The sequence below is a fragment of the Papio anubis genome, chromosome 1 (genome assembly GCF_008728515.1).
Source record: "Papio anubis isolate 15944 chromosome 1, Panubis1.0, whole genome shotgun sequence".
NCBI lineage: Eukaryota > Metazoa > Chordata > Mammalia > Primates > Cercopithecidae > Papio > Papio anubis.
Window position 1 is genome coordinate 98575788 of NC_044976.1, and position 14015 is coordinate 98589802.

General features: G+C 34.8%; 1 protein-coding gene across 5 annotated transcripts in view; it reads left to right on the top strand.

The window, feature by feature from the left end:
• The window catches only part of AGL (amylo-alpha-1, 6-glucosidase, 4-alpha-glucanotransferase), a 71317-nt gene that overhangs the window by 29145 nt on the left and 28157 nt on the right, over positions 1-14015 (top strand). For all 5 annotated transcript variants that reach the window (XM_031651131.1, XM_031651148.1, XM_031651141.1 and 2 more), the window contains 9 exons: positions 33-188; positions 282-432; positions 2841-2965; positions 3060-3172; positions 3285-3419; positions 7320-7450; positions 10424-10560; positions 10807-10940; positions 11627-11802. In XM_031651131.1, coding sequence (XP_031506991.1) covers positions 33-188; positions 282-432; positions 2841-2965; positions 3060-3172; positions 3285-3419; positions 7320-7450; positions 10424-10560; positions 10807-10940; positions 11627-11802 — 1258 coding nt within the window. The remainder of the gene's footprint in view (positions 1-32; positions 189-281; positions 433-2840; positions 2966-3059; positions 3173-3284; positions 3420-7319; positions 7451-10423; positions 10561-10806; positions 10941-11626; positions 11803-14015) is intronic.

A 14015-nucleotide genomic window follows, 5' to 3' on the forward strand; every position in this document is an offset into this window, starting at 1 on the left:
ATGTATCCATGCTAAATTTTACCTTTGTCTAGATTTCAGTGGTTTCTGAGGAACGGTTTTACACTAAGTGGAATCCTGGAGCATTGCCTTCAAATACAGGTGAAGTTAATTTCCAAAGCGGTATTATTGCAGCCAGGTGTGCTATCAATAAGCTTCATCAGGAGCTTGGAGCCAAGGGTTTTATTCAGGCAAGAAATTATTAAATTTGTTTCTTCAGGTTCAATTTCAGAGTAAGTCTTTCCAGTTTGAGAGCTAATCTAGTTGCTCTTTCTGCTTCTCAGGTGTATGTGGATCAAGTTGATGAAGACATAGTGGCAGTAACAAGACACTCACCTAGCATCCATCAGTCTGTTGTGGCTGTATCTAGAACTGCTTTCAGGAATCCCAAGACTTCATTTTACAGCAAGGAAGTGCCTCAAATGTGCATCCCTGGTAATGCAATCTGAAAATTGTTATTGTATTTGTATTATATCATTATATTAAATTATACTGTAATGTTATAGTTATATATCATGTATGTATCATGTATATTATAACACAGTGCTACTGTGGATGTACTTGAGAAAAAGAATTTAAACTTTTGCCAGGCATGATGGCTCACACCTATAATCCCAACACTTCAGGAGGCTGAGGCAGGCAGATCACTTGAGTTCAGGAGTTCAAGACCAGCCTCAGCATTATGGTAAAACTCTGTCTCTATCAAAAAAAGTACAAAAAATTAGGTGGACATGGTGGCAAATGCCTGTAGTCTCAGCTACTCCTGAGGCTGAGGTGAGAGGATCGCTTGAGCCCAGGAGGCAGTGGTTGCAGTGAGTCCAGATCCCACCACTGCACTCTAGCCTGGGTGATAGAGTGAGACCCTGTCTCAAAAAAAAAAAAAAGAGAAAGAAATTTTTGGCAACTTATATTTTTACTGGGTGGAACAAAACCTAGACAGAAATACTTTCAAATATTAACATTTTTTGAGTTGTGAAATATTTTTGTTTATATTTTATTTCCTAGTTTGTGTAAAATGAACATTTATTTCTCTTCTAGCAGAACAATATATATATTTGTGTTAGTGTATATGTATATACGTGTATAAATATATGTCTTTGTGTGTATGCACATACATACAAATATATAAACTAAAATGGCAAATAATATAACCTTATATTTAAGGCTTTCCATAATCCATCCTCATCTACAATCCTAGCCCTATGTCAGTCCACTATTTCAGCCAAATAGGTATTTTTACTTCTTCCCAAATACTATGTGAATTGTCTGGATCTTTCAAGGTCGATAGTTGCACCTTCTTTGTTCAGTGATCTCTCTTTCTTCTGAACATACAGCAATTATAGTCTCTATGTACTCCTTTGGCATAGAGAGTCAAAAATTATAAAATACATCCCTGATATATGTCCTTAATGTTACTTGATTTTTTTCTGGATATCTGTATTTTATTGTCTTACTATTATATGTGGTATAGCATAACATGCTCCTGTTCATGCAGCAGCTGTCAAAGTTTGTTGGTTGATTGACCAAATGAAAATTCCCATAAAAATCATCATATTCTATATTGGTTGCTAATTGCTGAGTATGCATAGTTCCTGTTTTTAAAAATTATCAACCTGAATACCTAAAAGTTTCTTTAATTGTTCACAAATTTATATTCACTATCTGATCTTTGCTAATGTACATATTTAGTTTTATAGGACAACAATCACAATGTACAATATTATCTCTGGTTTTGTTTTGGTCATGGATCATTCCTAAAACATTTCCTCTTGTCAGTCCACAAAATTGTGATTATTATTTTGTTAAATGTTTCATACGTTGTTATTATGCCCTTTTTAATATTCTTTAGTATGTTTAGTAGTGTTATGAAGTTTTAAATATACACTAAGGATAATTGTTTTTTCTTTTAAACAATTTTCTTGGTGTATATTTACAGAGGTAGAATTTCTAGATCAAAAGTTTATGTTACCTATTGCCAGATTAATGACTTAAAGTTTAAGTTATTTAAAGTAAGGTTGTAATTTTATATAATCCATTGACCCTGCAGTTCTATCCCTAGGTGTATATCTGGGAAATTTTCATACATTTCCATTTAAAGATATGCACAGAATATTTATTGCAACATTGTTTATAACAGAGAAAAATTGGAGACAACCGTAATAGAACAGATGTATTTTGGTATATTCATACAGTAGAATATTATTTGACATTTGAAGTAAATGTGCTAGAGCTGATGTAGCAGTGTGAATGAATCTAAAAAATACATTGTTGACCAGTAAAAAGCAAGTTGCAAATATATGTAACTTGAATTCATTTTAATAAAACTTGGAAGTAGGGAAAGTAATACATGTTGTTTAAGGAAACAGACATGTGTAGTGAAAATGCCGGGAGTAGTGAGCACCAAACTGAATTGAGGTTACCTCTGAAAGTAAAGAATGAGTACACGGACGCTTTACTTATATTTGTGAATTTTTCTTTCAGTGAGGAAGTGGAACCTGGATTTTAATTTTTTTTTATCTGAAATATTCCAATTTTTTAAAAAAATGTAAGCCTTTCAAGTGATTTGCTTTTTTTCTACTCAAAATTAGGTAGTTGTTCACCAGAGCTAAGCTATTATTTTGATACATTTCTACTTCAAAAAAAAGCTTTGTTAACTAAGTCGTAATTTTTTTTTTTTAATGTAAAATGCACCTTGGGTAGAATCATCTACTTTCAGACTTCTAAAAAATATTAACTGATATTTTCTTTTCAACTTTAAGTTAAATTATTTGAAACCACTTTAGCCTTCCTAATTTTGATGATTCCATATGAAATCTTGTTAAAATGTTTTTATATATTCCTAGGCAAAATTGAAGAAGTAGTTCTTGAAGCTAGAACTATTGAGAGAAATACGAAACCTTACAGGAAGGATGAGAATTCAATCAATGGAATGCCAGATATCACAGTAGAAATTAGAGAACATATTCAGGTATTTAGGACTCTCATCTTACTACTATGTTTAGCATTTTAAGAACATTAGAACTATTTGTTGAATGGATTTTTTTAATGTAATTTTTTTCAAGCTTAATGAAAGTAAAATTGTTAAACAAGCTGGAGTTGCCACAAAAGGGCCCAATGAATATATTCAAGAAATAGAATTTGAAAACTTGTCTCCAGGAAGCGTTATTATATTCAGGTATGTTAACTGAGCTCAAACTGTTGACTTATATTTAAAATAGTTTGCATATCCTGTTAAATTTGAATAAATTACTCCTAAAAATTAACCACTTTTTAATTAACTTTTTCAGAGTTAGTCTTGATCCACACGCACAAGTCGCTGTTGGAATTCTTCGAAATCATCTGACCCAATTCAGTCCTCACTTTAAATCTGGGAGCCTAGCTGTTGACAATTCAGATCCTATATTAAAAATTCCCTTTGCTTCGTAAGTATGCCTTGTTTGATAGAGATTTGCCACTTTAATAAGTAAGTTACCACTAGACTGAATTAAGCAGTTTTAAGGGTCCTCTACACCCTTGCTACTCAAAGTAGAGTCCAAGGACCAGCAGTGTCAGCATCGCCTGTTGTTAACATTTTACCGCATTGCTTTATAATTTGTGTATGTACCTGCATGTGTATTCTCTCTATAGATATAGATACACACATGCCTACATGCATACATACACACACACGCATCTCTCTACACACACACACACAATTTATCTGAAGTATTTGAGATTAAGTTGCATATCTCATACCCTTTACCACATCATTTTAAAAAAATGTCAACATATGATTCCACTTTATGGCTTTACCGTAATTTATTTAAACAGTTTCCATTTTTGGACACCTAGATTGCTTCTAATTATTCCCTATTATTATGTCTTTGTACATTCATCCTTAGTTATTCTCTTTCTAGATGTCACTGCATACTACAGAAGAATATCGGTTTTGAGGTTTAGACCTGGGTTAAACTTTAGCTTCAATCCTGTCAGTATGATCTTGGATAATTTGTTTAGAACTTTCATCATCTCAGTCTCCCATCTGGAAAATTTTGTAAGAATTAAATAGGATAACACATATAAAGCACTTAACACAATACCTGGCACATAGTAAATGCTCATAGTTTGCCATCATTAGTACTAGTATAAATTTTCAGAAATGGAATTTTTGGGTTAGACGAGGGGTCCCCAACCTCTGGGCCACAGACCAGTACTGGTCCATGGCCCGTTAGGAACCAGGCCACACAGCAGGAGGTGAATGGCAGGTGAACTTTATCTGTATTTACAGCTGCACCCCATCACTCGCATTACCGCCTGAACTCTGCCTCCTGTCAGATCAGTGGCTGCATTAGAGACACTCATAGGGGCATGAACCCTATTGTGAATTGTCCATGCAAGGGATTTAGATTGCATGCTGCCTATGAGAATCTAATGCCTGATGATCTGTCACTGTTTCCCATCACCCCCATATGGCACTGTCTGGTTGCAGGAAAACAAGCTTAGGGGTCCCACTGATTCCACATTATGGTGAGCTGTATAATTATTTCACTATATATTACAATGTATATAATAGTAGAAATAAAGTACACAATAAATGTAATGCACTTGAATCATTCCAAAACCACACCCCCTCACCCCCAGTCCATGAAAAAGTGTCTTCTGTGAAACCAGTCCCTGGCACTAAAAAGGTTAGGGACCATTGGGTTAGACTATATCCATATATTTGAGGCTTTTAATATATACTGCCAAATTGCCTCCAGAAAGATTATATTTATTAATACTTTCAGCTCTATCCAAGAGTTTCCATCATTACCAATACCAATATATTATACCACAATATAATATAGTGTTTAAGGGCATGGAGTACAGAACCAGACTAACTAGGTTTGAATTCCATTGCAGACTCTTATTAGCTATAAGAAGTAAGACCTGGCTGAGTGCAGTGGCTCACTCCTATAATCTCAGCACGTTGGTAGGCCAAGGTGGGAGGATTGCTTGAGCCCAGGAGTTCAAGACCAGCCTGGGCAACATAGTGAAACCCTCTCTCTAAAAAACATTTTTAAAAAATTAGCTGGGAGTTGTGGCATACACCTGTGGTCACAGCTGCTCAGGAAGCTGAGGTAGGAGTATCAGCATCAGTTGAGCCCAGGAGGTCTAGGCTGCAATGAGCCATGATTGTGCCACTGCTCTCCAGCCTGGGCAACAGAGCAAGACCCTATCTCTAGAAAAAAAGAGACCTTTGAGAATTTATAATAGACATAATTATAGCACCTTTCTTCCAGAGTTGTGAGGATTACTTGAGTAAAACACAATAGTTTTTCACAACACTATGTGAAAACACATAGTGATTGATAAGTGTTAGCTGTTACTAGTCAAACTGGTAAATATAAAATAGTTAAAAATAACATCTCATGTAATTTAAATATTAGTTAAGCTAAATTATTTTGTTCATTGGCCATTTGTATTTATTTGTTGAAGTGTAGTTTTATGTATTACTCCATTTTGCTATTGTGTTCAGGTTTTTTTTGTTGTTTTGTAAGACTTTTTGTTGTTAAGGATATTAACTCTTTTTTTTTTTTTGAGACGGAGTCTTGCTCTGTCACCCAGGCTGGAGTGCAGTGGCCGGGATCTCGCCCACTGCAAGCCCGCCTGGCTTACGCCATTCTTCCCGCCTCAGCCTCCGAGTAGCTGGGACTACGCCACCTCGCCTCGCTAGTTTTTTCAGATTTTTTAGTAGAGATGGGTTTCCACCAGAAAGAAATGTGGGATGGTCTCATCTCCTGACCTCGCGGATCCGCCTGCCTCGCCTCCCAGTGCTGGGATTACAGGTTTGAGCCACCGCGGCCTGGGCCTTTTAAGGATATTAACTCTTAATTCAAACTATTCTTTTTTTTTTTTTGAGACGGAGTCTTGCTCTGTCGCCCAGGCTGGGTACAGTGGCCGGACTCTGTCACTGTGTGCCTGCCTTCCGCTCACATTCTCCTGCTCTCAGCTCCCTGAAAATGGGACTACAGGCTTCGCCACTACTTCCCAGCTAGTTTTTTTAGACATTTTTAGTAGAGACGGGTTTCACCGGCTAGCTTAGAATGGTCTTGGATCTCCCACCTTGTGATCCGCCTGCCCGGCCTCCCAAAGAGCTGGGATTACAGGCTTGAGCCACCGCGCCCGGCCTCAAACTATTCTTAATAAAGTAGTTGCATTCTTAACCAAAAAATCTGTGATGAAGCAGCTTTGTGTTGGATGAACTGCTTGTAAAATGCATGTTCCTCCTCAGACCTGCTCAGATTATTCTGGAGCAAGGCCAAAAAATTTGCAGTTTTATAAGATCCCCAAGTAATTTTTAGGCAAGGAGTCCACTGGCTATGTGTTGAAAAATATTGCCCTAGAATGGAGTTGATACTGAGGCTTCTGAATGATTTGACTCAGGCTTGACTCACAAACTAGCTCTGAGGAGGAAAGCTGAGATGGAGAGAACAAAGCACAGATGACAATGATTTTCTAAATTGAGCCAGAACTAAAAGAGAAAGAAGAATATACATTCAAGTGGATATGTGTTCACATAAAATGGCAGTCATGTAAAATGAAATTACCTGAGCATCTGTTATAGAAGCACAGGAAAATACAGTTTCAGCTGTATTCAGGTGTGGTCAGTTATACAGTCTTACTACTGACCAAACAAAAGGAAATCAAGGCCATGATAGTCAGTCTTCCCTCTGACAGTTATCAGGAGGCATCTTAATCTGAGAAAATCCTGGTCTCTTGAATAAACAAGCTGAGAGACAGTGCAGCCTTAGAGAAGAGAAGAGAAGGGACATGGAGGATAGTATAAAGGCAGAGAGCACGTGATTTCCTAGGCCGTTAACTGACTTTTTATTATTCCTTTAGTGATCCTCTGATAAGTATTCTTAGTATACAATAACTAGCATAAAAAGTTCTTGATGTCTCACTTAGGGAAATATAAAGGAGGGAAATCAGATGAGAACACATAAATAAATAAAAGAAGGAAAACACTAAGTCCAAACTAGAAAGGCTAATAAAACAAATTTATAAGATCAAGGATATAGAAGCCAAAATATTTTCCCAGCATACTTCTAATCAATACAATTTGGTACTTGATTATTTCCTTGGTTTGGAAGTATTGTTGCTTCTAATTGAATCTTTTGCATAATTTGTCCTTTAATAATTACTTATAATGTATGAATGTAATGTTTATTTGAATGCTGAGTTCCTAAAACATATACTGCTAAGACATTTTATGATTATAATTCAGATTATCTTCTTTTGTTTCTATTGACAACAAGCGAAACTTCAATATATGGTTATCTTTATTTTCCAATTCTTAGTATCGCCTCCAAATTAACTTTGGCTGAGCTAAATCAGATCCTTTACCGATGTGAATCAGAAGAAAAGGAAGATGGTGGAGGGTGCTATGACATACCAAACTGGTCAGCCCTTAAATATGCAGGTCTTCAAGGTAAGCAAATAGAAGGACAGCTGAGCTTTGTGTTTTTCTTTTAGGGTCGTCTGATGTCTTCTTTACAGGCGATAGAGTATATAGGCTCAGAGTATGCCTGCTTGGGTTGCAATTATGGCTCTGCTCCTACTCATTGATTGACCTTTGGCAAGTAATATACCCTCTCTGTGCACCAATTTCTGCCTCTATAAAATTTGAATAATATTACCTAATTTAGAAGGTTTTTGTGAGGATTAGTGAGATCATTCACATAAAACACTGAAAACAGGATGTAACACAAAGTAATTACCCAGTAAATTTTACCTAGAATTACTAGTTCTATCTCTTTCCTTAAGGTCTGTGTAGTTCTTTATCTATACTTGGACCTTAATTAATGTTTCTTGACCTGGTTTATTATATAAGAAGAAATAGAATATGCTTGTTTGGGCCCCAAGTGAGATTAGGTTGTAAATATAATCCATTCATCTTTTTTTAAATCTAATTGGAAATATTGCATATTTGTTTTATCTTGTAAAGAGAACTTACAGTAAAACATAGAGTAGTTGTAAGATGAGTTAAAGGAATTAAATATTTATCAGTTTAATTCATCTAGTTGGTAATATTTCCTTAGATGCTTAAGAAATTTGCTTTATCACACCTGTATTCCTAGTTCATATAGTTTTCCACTTATGCCTTTTATTCAACTCTTTCTTTGTCCATCTAACCCATCTTTAAGGACTAATTTAATTCTTGCATCTTTCATAAAAGCTTCTTTAACTATTGCTTTTTACAGTAATTTCTTTGTCCTCCAGATACCCATTGCATTTATTTTCTATACCTCTTACTTGGCCCTTGAAATATATTGCCTTGTTTTGGTAATTAGTATAATGATTTTTGTGAATCTTTATCATTGTGATTAAGAAACAGGCTTTAAAACCAGATTTCCTGGGTTACATTGACTAGCTTTATAACCTGAAGTAAATGCTCTATGGCTTAGTTTTCTTATCTGCAGAGTGGTACCTACCACAGGGATTATGGTTAGGATTAATGAATTAATACATGTGAACAGCTCACTAGATGACACCTAGTTTATACTAAGTAATTGGAAATTTCTTAAATTTTTAAAACTTAAATTGGAAATTTCTTAAATTCCTTAAAACCACACTAAGTAAGTAGGCTGCATACCTTGAGAAAGAATTAAGTTTTATCTTTTTTATGCTTCTTGTTTTTTAGCTTTTGTATTTCCTACAAAATCAAGCACATAAGCAGTTCTCAATAAACTTTTTTGAGACTTTTTGAACTTAACGATATTTTTTTCTAAAATATTCTCATTTTTAACACAAAATGTTTTGTCCTGTAAGAAAGAAATATATGTGAGCCAGACATGGTGGCTCCCGCCTGTAATCTCATGCTTTGGGAGGCCAGAGCAGGAGGATCACTTGAGCTGGAGAGAGGTTTGAGGCTACAGTGAACTATGATCATGCCACTGCCCTCCAGCGTGGGTGACAGAGCAAGACTGTGTCTCAAAAAATAAGTAAATTTATTTAATTAATTTTAAAAAGATGTATATATGTTACCAGATTTAAGTAATCATCTGCTTCATTTTCACTCTGAGTTGTTAAACTACTTCTAGTTCACTAAAAAGACCAAATTTGTGTGTTCTTTTTCTAGCCTTTATCTTTCTTATAGTTAAGTTTGCTTCTTTGCTAATTCTCCTTGTCTTTCTAATGAAATGATTCTTCTTATCTTTTCTAAATAGAATTGCCCTTACCTGTTTATTTTTTGCTGCTTTATACTAATCCCTTTCCCCTCTGATCGTTTAATATTTTCAGCAACCCACATATTTCCAGCAGGCTGCTAATAGGAGCCTCAGGTTAAATCAGATTTAACTACTTTGTTGACCTGTCTTTCCCCTAAACCAAATGTATTTCCCTCCTTATAATATGGTATATCTAGTCATATTGGAATCCAGGAGTCCATTTTGGATCTGCGCCTTTCATTCTCAATATCCAATCAGTCATTATGATTTGTGGATTCTTTTCCATATTCTGTTGGGTACACCATATCCTTTTTATTTCCAGTTTTCACTCTATTCTAGGACTAAGTCCTATAAACAAAACCAACTAACCAATTTTCCAAATCTTGTTACCTCATCTGCAAATCATTCCATTTCATTGGTCATCATCAGATCTGTTTCTAAAACACTGTTTTCCTTATGTCCTTCCATTATTCCACAGTGAGACCAAAATTTACCAAGCATTATCTGCTGTCCATGAAAATGCTAGGGCATATGTAGAATATTATTTTATAGTCTTGTTTCCCAATATCTTTATGTTTTAAGTATATGTATATATATATGTGGATATATATATGTGTGTATATATATGTTTCCCAACATCTTTATGTTTTAAGTATATGTGTATATATGTATGTGTATATATATACACATACACACACACCCCTCACTTTGATATTTCACTTAGTTCTAAGTACCTCCCATTAAATTTCAACAGTTCCTTCCAAAGCATACTTTACTCTTATTATCTCCATAGGTGTTCTTGTTCCCTCTGAAACCAGTTCTATGATTTCCTTAAATCTAGCCTGAATATTGATGAACCCACTACTTTTCAACATGAAAAAACATAGGCTTATCACTTTTCTTTCTTGAGATGCTTTTGGGCAGGGAAGCCATGCCAGTTACCCTTGAATATTATAACATTAAAATCCAAAAGAATAAGACCAGTCCCAGAAGTTATGAATCCTGAAAAGCTCTTTATATCTCTTGTGACAGTGGTCTCCTTCAGTATGCCAATATTGCCACACTTATCTTGAACTATATTAAGCGCTGTTGGGGACTGGGTAGCCCTTGTGTCTGCCTCTGATACGTATTCACCCCAAATCACTAGAATAGACACTAGCAGAGTAGGGACTAGAGGATATACGAACAAATTGATGCTACCAATAATACAGCATGACATGTCTCTGCATTTTCAGGTTTAATGTCTGTATTGGCAGAAATAAGACCAAAGAATGACTTGGGCCATCCTTTTTGTAATAATTTGAGATCTGGAGATTGGATGATTGACTATGTCAGTAACCGGCTTATTTCACGATCAGGAACTATTGCTGAAGTAAGTAGAACTATATTATAGTCCCAAAAAAATCAAGGACATAATAATAAATATTACCATGTTATATATAATATTTAGATTGTTTTCTAACCTGAACTGTTTTCCTCCTTTCTTCATCATCTTTCAGTACTAGTAAATGGAAATAGGGTTTATAGATTACTAAAGTTGCATGTTTAGATTTACCTCTATAAACACACCTAGCCTATACACATACCAAATTAACTTTCAAATTTATTTTTATAACAGGTTGGTAAATGGTTGCAGGCTATGTTCTTCTACCTGAAGCAGATCCCACGTTACCTTATCCCATGTTACTTTGATGCTATATTAATTGGTGCATATACCACTCTTCTGGATATAGCATGGAAGCAGATGTCAAGGTACATCCAACAAAACTTGAATAAATGGGCATATCTGTGTAGAAACTATATACAGAGTCACTTCATACATGTTCTTAAAAAACCAAACCATGAAGAACTGTCATAGAACTGAAAAGGCTTGTAGGTGGATAGTAAATTTATTAGCATCCTTTAGTCTGTGTAGCATACAAAAACAAGCTTGAATATTATAAAATCTATTCTAAAAGCTAATAAAATATATTGATGAGTATTGTTTTATATTGTTTCTGTGTATTCATTGACTTACTGAGTTAATTGATAAAATTTCTGAAACATACATGTATGATTTTTCTAATTTTTCAAGAGGAAAAAATTCCACTATTATTATGAATGAAATTTGCCTTTAATGATGAATTTTCCTAAAATGGAACCACAAATTTAAGCATACTAGTGAGAGCCACCAAATTGATTAGGACATAATTTCAGAAGAACAAACTTTCATTTCTGCCATTTGTTTTACAACCGTCTGTGGACTGTAAGCCAGCTAAAATAATGGGTGACATGAAAGTAGTTTTGAAATCTAACCAAATTTTAAAAAATTTTAACTAATATGACCATTGTTACAGATTGTATAGAAAAATCATTTGAAGGAAAGAAACCAAGTAAAATAAAACTGCTAAAAATTGTTATATTTCTACAAGTAATTAATTCCATCACTTTTGTTACAGCTTTGTTCAGAATGGTTCAACCTTTGTGAAACACCTTTCATTGGGTTCAGTTCAACTGTGTGGAGTAGGAAAATTCCCTTCCCTGCCAATTCTTTCACCTGCACTAACGGATGTACCTTATAGATTAAATGAGATCACAAAAGAAAAGGAGCAATGTTGTGTTTCTCTAGCTGCAGGTAAGGAATTATGTACAAGGTTGAAATATGTAAATAAGTAGTATTCACAGGAGAAAAGTTATAGGAAAATGATTATTTTTAAAAACCTTGTAATGTTACTTAAGATTTTATTTTACCGCTTAGTACATTTCATAGATTTTCACTCATAAAAATAGTAACCATGCATACTGTTTAGTTATAACTGTGCACCAGGCATTTATGTGTGTTTTTTATGGCTAGCTGATGCTTTTCTTCATGTTTCTATTTTTTCCAACTCTTGACATTCTGTGTTTTTTTTTTAATCAAATTTATTTTACTATCTTCTTTTCTATATTTTCCCCAATTTTAAAAAATAAACCCAACCTTGTAATTATCAAGAGATCATGTAAAGGTCCCTAAAGATGGATGTTAAAAAAAAGATGTTAAATAATTTTTTCCATGGGTCTAATTGCAATCAAATGCTTTCAACATTTGAATCAATATCCTTTATTCCAAGAAGATTTAAAACCTGAATCAAGTAACAAATTCAAGTAAGCAAAATAGACTAAAGGACAGGCTTTTGTTTTCTTTTTAATACATTTCAAGCATATTTCTAGAAAGTACTTAGTATTTGAGGCAACTGAAGTTTAGAACTTTCCAAACTAAACTGAAAAATACCAAGTTACAGGAAGAAAGAAGTAGTATTATCTGTGTAATTCCCTCTTTTACCCTTAAATTTGCAGCTACTTAGACCAGATAAAAAGACTTAGTGATACCCAACAGCTAAAATAAAAATTACCTTTCCATTAAAAATGTTCATGAAACATTCATAAAACGCTGTTTTAGTTCTGTAATTGTGTTTTTAGATTTTCACTTGACTGTTTGATCTCCTGGTATCCATTGTTGCCTCATGAATCCATGCAGATGCTCGTGAAACAACCTTAGCCAGAGGGGCAAAAGAAACATTGATGTAAATAACTTGGTTTTAAAGCCTACTTTTTAGAAGCCTATTACAAAAAGTAGTAATTTCAACCTTTTTGATTGTGTACTGCTGTTGTTAAACATCTTCAAAACATACACTTTAAACGATATACTGATATAAGCTGTTACATCTGACATATTTATCAGGTATGATATAAAACAAAAACTAAAAAATTAAGTTGATAAACAAATACAAGTAAAAGTGTGATATTTGCTTCTAGCATCCCAAGGGAGTGTTTGCCTACTCTTTACTTGCAAAAAACAGGACTGTATTCAGATTTGCAGATAGGTTTTTTGGGGTTCATTTTAAACTGATTGGGAATGTCTTCCTTTGGTTATAGTATTGCAACAGCAATTAAAAACAATGGCTCATACCTGTAATCCCAGCACTTTGGGAGGCTGAGGCGGGAGGATCACTTGAGGCAGGGAGGTCAAGACCAGCCTGAACAACACAGCAAGACCCCATCTTTACCAAAATAAAACTAAAAATTAGCCAGGCATGGTGGTATGTGCCTGTAGCCCTAGCTACTCAGGAGGCTAGGGCGGGAGAATCCCTTGAGCCAAGGCGTTTGAGGCTGCAGTGAGCTGTGATCACACCCCTGCACTACAGCCTGGGTGGGAGGAGACCCTGTCTCAGAAAAACAAAAAAAAACAAAAAACATTGTAGCCTGTTCTAATAATTGACAAATTTGAAATCACTTAGAAGATATGAAATCTATTAGTTGTGTACTCTTACAGGTCAAAAAGCTAATACAAACATTTCCATATATCAGTGCTAGAGATTTTATAGTTTTGACTTTTTCACAAAGACAGATTGCATATATTTTTGGATATACTGATTCAGACTCACCTTTGAATCTACCTATATTCATGTTTCATACAAGGAATTAAATAGGTCAGACTACTAGGAAGTGTCCTTATGGCACAGAGTGCTATATATATGTTAGCTGCTGTCATTGCTATCATCAAAATTATGTATATATCATCCATATATAAACCATACATATTAACCATAAGTAAATAATACACAGTGTATATGGGGAAATTTTGTACCATCATTCTGGAGACCACATAGGTAGGAAAAAGGTCTAATTCTTATCTTTCTTCTTAATGTGAAGAAACTGTCATCTAATTTCCAATAAATAAGTCCTAGGTCAAGGTGGCTCAGTTTTCCAATCCCAGCACTTTTGGGAGGCCGAGACGGCGATCACAAGGTCAAAGACCTGGCATCATCCCATAACCCGTGAAACCCGCCTCTACTCAAAAAATACAAA